General features: G+C 42.9%; 1 protein-coding gene across 2 annotated transcripts in view; it reads right to left on the reverse strand.

Moving 5' to 3' along the window:
• Window positions 1–8,773, reverse strand: part of SLC4A11 (solute carrier family 4 member 11) — a 234,448-nt gene extending 225,675 nt beyond the window's left edge. The window contains exon 1 of one of the 2 annotated variants that reach the window (XM_083571209.1): window positions 8,644–8,773. In XM_083571209.1, the coding sequence (XP_083427335.1) occupies window positions 8,644–8,701 (58 nt within the window). In that variant the 5' untranslated portion in view covers window positions 8,702–8,773. The remainder of the gene's footprint in view (window positions 1–8,643) is intronic. The other variant, XM_083571208.1, reaches the window with a different exon arrangement.
• Window positions 8,774–8,993: the final 220 nt, after the last annotated feature.

Raw genomic sequence — 8,993 nt, forward strand, 5'->3', positions numbered from 1 at the left:
TGTGCAACTGAAGTCCCCGCATGCTCTACACTTTAACCTAATAAAGCGGGTGGACCAAATTATCTGTGGGAATGTTCAGGGTGGCAGGAGAGGATATATTGTTTATTAATATCCTTCCTAACTTGTGCTAGCAAGTTCGTTTACTTAGCAGAGTTTACATTCCCCTTTACATGCACAGCAGATAGCTGGTTGCAGGCTTGTGTAAGCCTCTCACTATTATACAAGTCAGTCTGTCTCAGACTGAATTGCATAGTTCCTGGTAAATTTCCTTTAATCCCTTTTAAAAGAATAAAGACACAACAATCTTACCTAAACCTCCTCCTTTAAAACAAAACTTTTCCCCACGCCACTGCTATAGTTACCTCTCCCACCCCCCTCTTCTTCCCTTCGTTCCTCTTCCTTCTCTCTTTTTCTCTCCCCCCTCCCCCTTTAAAGAAAACACATACATACACTCACACACACACACACACACACACACACACCACTGTAGTATACTTTCCCCTCTCATACTATAGCTAAAACTATCACTGCAAACAATCTTACCTAAAGTCAATAAAAGAAGTTTACTCACATCAGTTCACAGTTGGATCCCTGAAGGCAGACTTAGTTACAAATATGTACATGTGGATCTACCCCATATGGGGGTATAATCCCAGTGCTTATGCTAGCTGAAAGCTCACATAGCAGTCCCTAGCTAAAAAGCTGGCCCAACGAAGAAGGAAGTGAAAAAGAGAGAGAGTGCTGCGTGACTTGTCCTTTTTGTTACCTGGACAGGTAAGGTCACACCCACTTCTAGTCACATGCAAGGAAGGATGTTCCAGCCCAGGAGGAAACAGGAAGTTTTGATTGGCTGGACCAAACATCCCCTTGCATGTCCACTCTAGGAAAACAAGGAATGTTGTACTTGACTGCTCCCAGTGGATTACAGCCCCCATTATCATTTACTGAAAACTTATGCTCTGCATGTACTCCTAGTCTGAGCTTGTTACTGCATGCATAAAACCCAAAAGGGAACATTTATCTATTATTAATCCATCGGGAATTAAAGCTGCCTAATCCAGTGTGCACAACCCTCAGAGATAATACGGGGCGCTCTATAAATGAGGCGGCGGCATGCGCCATCAATCACAGTCGCATCTTATCGACAACCCAAGAAAATAATTCCATTAGCTCCTTGAGTCACAAAAGCTGGAGGGAGTTCAGCTATCGGTTTTCTTCTTACGCAGTACAATCTGCTGTGCATTGCTAGCAGTGCTTAAATGGCAAAGCCCGAGCCACACTTTCCGGGCTTGATAAATTAACAGGGTTGATCAAAGGTTTGGCAGGCCTTACAGTTGCTTCTCTCACTAGGCAGGCTTTTAATCAAAAGTATTTTCTTTTTCTTTTTTTTAAATAATATTTATTACTTTTAAAGATTACAGAAAAAGAAAAGAAAAAGAAAAAAGACAAGAGAGAAAAAACAGAAAAAAGAAAGGAAACAATACAATACAATATATAAGCAATACAAAACACAACCTAAACACATTAAACTAAACTAAACAAAACCCTAACCCACCTTAACCCTAAACAAAACAAAACAATAACCATTTAAAAACATACATCACACCTTTTCTATACTCCATCTTTCATTCCCTTTCATTCCTTTGAGAGGAAGTCGAGGAAACAAGGTAATCAAAAGTATTTTCAAAGTACATTAAGGGAAAAGCCACTGGTAGTTAAATTGCAGGTGCAAATCTTCCAAAAGGTAGCAGTTTGACACTCGGCATTCCAGTCGAGCTACCCTTACAAATCTCATGTCTAAGTGCCCAGAAAAGCCCCTGTACTACTGGAGAGCTTGTTCTTTTCTTTGAAAATATGTTTATTTTTTCACATTGACTTGCATTCAGATCGCGTAACATACAATTTACATCAAAATCTATTTATCTTGGCGACTTCTCATCCTTACATCCATGAGGGTCTCGTTCTCTCTCCTGCCTGCTGCCAGTCCAACCTCTTAACCTTACCTATTCACCTCAACCATGGGTAGGCAAACCAAGGCCTGGGGGCCGGATCCAGCCCAATCTCCTTCTAAATCCGGCCCACAGACGGTCCGGAAATCGTGCTTTTACATGAGTAGAATGTGTCCTTTTATTTAAAATGCATCTCTGGGTTATTTCTGGGGCATAGGAATTCGTTCATTCCCCCCCCAAAAAAATATATATATATAGTCTGGCCCCCCACAAGGTCTGAGGGACAGTGGACAGGCCCCCTGCTGAAAAAGTTTGCTGACCCCTGACCTAAACCCTATATTACAATGTTTTTCTATTTTCTTTCCATTGCTCATAAGTCAAAACCCGTTTGAACTTTTATTTGGCTGTATTGTGGTCTTATCTAGACTGAAAAGGGTCTCCATTCTTCCAAAGATATTTCATCTTTCTGATTCCTTATTTAAACCGTGAGTTCTGCCATTTCTGAGTGCCGCATTCCTCTTTTGAGTACTCATTCCTCCTTTGTTCGGATTTCTGGTGTTTTCCAGTTTGTGCGTACAGTACTCTTGCTGCCGTGGTGGCATACCAAAACCATTTTACCAACTACTGGAGAGCTTTTAGCACTGGCCTGCTAAGGGGGTGGCGGGGAGTCATCAATATGGCCAACTATGCAAATCGTCAACTCACAACACATAATCAGTCAGGCTGGCTGACAGCAGGACTGAACACCCTTCAGAAACTGGGTTTTGCCCCTCAAGCCCTCCTAAGTCTGGGGTTGGGCCAGGCAAAAGCTACAGTCATGTAAAGAATCATAGACACCGAGAGACAACAGGACTGCTCAAGGTGCCCTGACTATAAAATTGGAGAAATTGAGAGATATATAGCCGCACCTGCAGCATATCTCTTCTTTCTCGTACCCAAAAATGCTAGAAGGGCTAGAAGCTCAGCTCTGCCCTCGCCGGTCCTGGAAGGAGCCTTTAAAAAAGTCCCATATGCTCAGAGACTTTGTGCCTTTCATCGGGGGAGATAGGAAGCCCAGAGCACTTGTTCTTTAGATGTCCCTTTTATGAAGAGGCACGTAGTAAGACCATTGATCCCCTGCTGGTGAGGCTCGCTGACCTCCCGGAAAAGCAAAAATTCGACCTTTTCCTGTTAGCCAAAGATCATAAGACGACTGGATGGTCGCCAGATTCTGTATACAGATCTGTAGGCACAGACCGTCCCCCGACTCAAACTAGTTCATGAAGAAAATCCCCAAATTCGGTTCCATGGGTGACTCTGGGTCAACTCTCTGCGGTATCTTATCTTAAAGTTTTAAGTGTCTATATGCTTATTGCATTTATAAATTTTAAATTTATTGTTGTACATTGTTTTAGCTGTTTGTTTTCTTTCTGGGATTTTACCCCCCAGTGTGTTTTATAAGCTGATCTCCGGCCGCAATAAATTATCTATCTATCCACAACACATAAATCACTGTTGGGGGGAACACAGTTGGAAGGGAATCCTATGGATCATCTAGCCTGACCCCCCTGCAGTGCAGGAATATGCAGCTGTACCATGCTGGGATCGAACCGGCAACCTTGGCATCATCAGCACCATACTCTAACCCACTGAGCTACCTCACATCATATCAGAAACCGGGATGACTTCTGTAAATCCGGGACGGTCCCTGGATTCTCTCCTCCCCACTTGAGATTCCCCACTTGCGAAACATAAACTCTCTGCTTTTTTCGTCTTAGAAAAGCTGAGCCCTCGGATGTTGAACGATAATAAACTTTCCAGCGCTTTCAACCAACAGACCAATTTGATGTGGCGTTTTGCCACGACAGCCTGCCCACTTCAGCGCTCTGTTTTTAAAGCACACTCGCTCTCAATCATCGGTGGCACTTTGGAACGGTTTTGTTCCAAATTTGTTTACTTTCGCGCTTTCCATCATTCCAGCTCGGATGGTGGAGAATCCTCGCTAAGTTCGTTTTTCTCCCGATGTCTCCTACGCTATAGAAAGAAGAGGAGTTGGGGAGGGAGGGAAGTGATGGAACATTTGCTCCCCGGACAGAACAGAACGTTACACAAGAATTGCATTTTGACACCCCAGAGTCTGCAGTGTTAAAATGCTTTAGTGCACCAGAGATGGTGAGCAAAGGGGCAAGCGAGGATGCCAGGGGCCACAATGGACTGCATCCTCCAGGATTGTACGCGGAACGGGATCTGAAGTGTGGCATTATGCTCCTAACCCACCTTACAGGGCTGGTTTGTTTGGGACGTTCAGGTGGTTTGCAAAGCACTAACTTATTTAACTTATATGCAGAATTCATCATGCGAAAGGCTGGGCGGGATGAATCCCAAGCCGGAATTAAGATTGCCGGAAGAAATATCAACAACCTCATATATACAGATGACACAACTTTGATGGCAGAAAGTGAGGAGGAATTAAAGAACCTCTTAATGAGGGTGAAAGAGGAGAGCGCAAAATATGGTCTGAAGCTCAACATAAAAAAACCAAGATCATGGCCACTGGTCCCATCACCTCCTGGCAAATAGAAGGGGAAGAAATGGAGGCAGTGAGAGATTTTACTTTCTTGGGCTCCATGATCACTGCAGATGGTGACAGCAGCCACGAAATTAAAAGACGCCTGCTCCTTGGGAGAAAGGTGATGGCAAACCTAGACAGCATCTTAAAAAGCAGATACATCACCTTGCCAACAAAGGTCCATATAGTTAAAGCCATGGTTTTCCCAGTAGTGATGTATGGAAGTGAGAGCTGGACCATAAAGAAGGCTGATCGCCAAAGAATGGATGCTTTTGAATTCTGGTGCTGGAGGAGACTCTTGAGAGTCCCATGGACTGCAAGAAGATCAAACCTCTCCATTCTGAAGGAAATCAGCCCTGAGTGCTCACTGGAAGGACAGATCCTGAAGCTGAGGCTCCAATACTTTGGCCACCTCATGAGAAGACTCCCTGGAAAAGACCCTGGTGTTGGGGAAGATGGAGGGCACAAGGAGAAGGGGACGACAGAGGACAAGATGGTTGGACAGTGTTCTCGAAGCTACAAACATGAGTCTGACCAAACTGCGGGAGGCAGTGGAAGACAGAAGTGCCTGGCGTGCTCTGGTCCAGGGGGTCACGAAGAGGTGGACATGACTAAACGACTAAACAACAACCAGTGAGGAACCAGCTGAATACAACTCACCAATCCATTCTACATGATGGAAGGCCACACCCCCTCACTGGCCCAGCTCTGAGTGGTTTTGCATGGTCAGGATGTGCCCTTTAATTGCTGCATTATAAAATCACAGAATCATAGAATTCAAAGGGACGCTGAGGGTCATCTAGTCCAACCCCTGTCAATGCAGGAATCTCAGCTAGATCATCCATGACAGATTGCTATCCAACCTCTGCTTAGAAACCTCCAAGGCCACATTTTATTTATACATCATTTTTTGGTAGATAAGCCCCTGAAGAAGGGAATGTCCCATTAATACAAAACCAAGATGTAACAAAACTGCAATCAATGAATCAAATAATATAAAATAGCAAAATCATAAGTTGCCCACTATGCTGGATATGTGCAATGCCTCGTGTGTTAAATGTGGTGCAGAAATTCCTGGTTTTTGCACAACTGGATTGTATACACACATATCTACAACCTGAGCCTACAATGGAAGGGTTCACAGCATTAACACCCCAATCGAGCAGAAATCAAGCATGTCTCTCCCTCTCAGGTTCCAGCCTGCCTGTTCCTCTAGCTTCTAGCACACTTAACTCAAAACTGCCAACTCTGGACTGTCTTTCTAACTACCGAGTTGAGGGAGGGGGGGACCCACTCGCCTGACATCTGGCACAGAGCCACTTCCTTTGTTACCTTAACGACCCATACTTAGAGCCAATACCTCACCAAGAAACTAGCCTGATTATTCCAGGAATTAGAAGGGCCTCCGCGTACAGCCTACCCCTCCCCAAACTCAAAATGCAAAGCAGGAACTCTCAGTTTCAATAGCAAAATGATGCCCCTTTGGGCATTTTTTTTCAGTAGCGGCAAACACGGAACAAGAACAAAATTGTTGTGGATTCATACTGGACCGTCGGCACGACATTCTGCTTTACTGGTTGTTCTGCAATGCTTCCCCAATGTTACCGCATTATTGCCGTCCGGAGGGGCGCTCTTGCACTATAAAGCATGACGAAAGCGGGACACAAAACAAATAAATAAACGGGAACATATTTGTGGTATAGAAAGTTACACGCTTTCTGCTGGAGGCTACAACAGACACGAGTGGAAATGAAGCAGAGCAAGACATGTTCTTCACTGGATACTTAAATTTTACTGCTCTGGTCGCTTCCAGAACTATTCCCTTTGTCCATGTTTGTTTGTATTTTCGGATCTAAGTCGTCACAATCCACAAGCAAATTATTGGTAATAGCTATTGATTTGCTTATACAGTTAGTACCTTGGTTCTCAAACGTCTGCGTTCTCAAACGCCTTGGTTCTCAAACGGCAAAAACCCTGAAATAAGTGTTCCAGTTTTCAAATGTTTTCCGGAAGCTGAACGTCCAATGCAGCTGTCGGCTATTGTTTCCAGTGTGCCTGCACCAATCAGAAGCTGCGCCCTGGTTTTTGAACATTTCGTTAGTCAAACGGAGTTCTGGAACAGATTAAGTTTGGTGCTCCTGCTTTTGGGGCTTTTTCAGTTAATTTGTTTTTGTGACTGTGTGGAATCCAGTTCAGCTACTGATTGATTGACTGAATGTGCGTCTGCGGAAGTGGATAAAAGCCTCCAATCCAAACAATGACTATTATCAGTGCAGCTAAGAATTTTTATCATCTACAATACAGTACTGTCTTATTTATTTTATAGTACAGTACATTGATTATTAATTGGGACATGGGTGGCGCTGTGGTATAAACCACTGAGCCTCTTGGGCTTGCCGATCAGAAGGTCGGCGGTTCGAATCCCTGTGACAGGGTGAACTCCCGTTGCTCGGTCCCTGCTCCTGCCAACCTAGCAGTTCGAAAGCACGTCAAAGTGCAAGTAGATAAATAGGTACCACTCCGGCAGGAAGGTAAACGGCATTTCCGTGCACTGCTCTGGTTTCGCTAGAAGCGGCTTAGTCATGCTGGCCACATGACCCGGAAGCTGTACGCCGGCTCCCTCGGCCAATAAAGTGAGATGAGCACCGCAACCCCAGAGTCATTTGCAGCTGGACTTAACTGTCAGGGGTCCTTTACCTTTACCTTTACCTTTTTACATTGATTATTGCTTTCATTTTATTGATCAGTGGTCTCGTTACATAGTAAAATTCATGTTAACTTGCTGTTTTAGGGGTTGTTTTTAAAAGTCTGGAACGGATTAATCTAGTTTGCATTACTTCCTATGGGAAAGCGTGCCTTGGTTTTGGAACGCTTTGGTTGTGGAACGGACTAAGTTTGAGAACCAAGGTACCACTATAATTAGTTACCACACAGGTAACAACTAAGGGTTTGTGCATGTTACATATGAGTCTTTTATGCTATGCCTTGCCTTCATCCTTACATTTCCGTTAGTAAAAATATTTGAAATGCAGTTATCTGACATCTCTGGATCAAGTCCATCCATTTTTGGTAGTGGCACCCTCCTTGTGGAACGCCCTCCCTTCCAATGCCAAGGAGATAAAGAACTACACAACTTCTAGAAGACATCTGAAGGCAGCCCTGTATCAGGAAGTTTTTAATGTTTGGTGTCTTTATTATGTTTTTAGATATGCTGTGAAATGCCCAGAGTGTCTGGGGAAACCCAGCCAAATGGGCAGGGTATAAATAATAAAATTGTTGTTGTTGTTGTTGAATTAATTAAACTAAATAGTTTTGGCTGGGTGTTTATTATTATTATTAAATTTTCAGATTTTGAAATTTACAAACAATTGTCAAACCACCAAAACAGAAAGCATTCTGCTCAGACGTTACTAGCCCAAGAGGTAGAAAGAAGATATAGTCCCTACCAGAGAAGAATGGCAAATTAAACTGATGGATTTTGCTGAAATGGCAATAATGACCGTAAGAATTAGAAAACAGGAAGACCAAAATTTTAATCAGGAATGGAGAAATATATATAATTTACTTTAGAAATAATTGTAAACAATTAAAATTAATAGTAGGACTGGAATGACACTTGTAGTTTAACTTTGGACTATGGTTGCAGTGGAGATTTAATAGAATTGGATTAATACAGAAGATGTCCATGGAAATTTATGGAATTTTCTTTCTGTTTTGGTTGTTTGACAATTGTTTGTAAATTTCAAAATCTTAAAATTAAATTAAAAGAGGAATAAGTTTGGGCTGGGTTTTGAACAGAATGTGCAATTGACTGTTGCTGTTCTGAATTCTATTGTGTTATTGTCCTCCTTAGGGTTGGGGATGAATTTATAGAACCAAAGCTGGTGGAACAAAAAAAAAAAAAGAAGTTTGAGAACCGCTTATCAAGAGGAATGAGAAGACTTTTCCCAAAGGGCCTATTTCTCTCAGTTGAGTCTCCATCTATCCAGGCCGCCATTTTGCTGGCTCACCTGCTGCAACAACTCTCTGACCTCTCAAGACACAATAGTCTTTTATGCGTGCATCTCTTTACCACACCTGTTTCAACAGTGGCTCTTCGCAGCTTGCAGGCCTAAAAATAAATAAATAAAATAAATAAATGCTTACCTTCCACTACGGGCAAGAGGTAGCTCTCGCACACGGTCCTCTCTGAATCAGGCTTCATTTTGCCCAACGTGCACTGCTTTGCAGAGTGTGGAAATGGCAAGGGCAGGCCGGTTTTTTCTCCTAGGCACTTTGAAAGCCTTGGGGACAGGAAATGATGCAACAGAAATAGGTTTTTGTGGGGGCACCTTCAAAAGCCCTGCACTTTATTCTGGAAAAATGATGCATGCACAATTTCTCTTTTTTCTTTTCTTTTCTTGTTTGTTTCCAAATACGGTAAATATTCACTCTTCTGTTTATTTAGTACAGATTATCTAGTACATCACTAGTGACTGTTCGTAATTTTAATATTT

Source organism: Podarcis filfolensis (genome assembly GCF_964270895.1).
Source record: "Podarcis filfolensis genome assembly, chromosome: 9".
Lineage (NCBI taxonomy): Eukaryota > Metazoa > Chordata > Lepidosauria > Squamata > Lacertidae > Podarcis > Podarcis filfolensis.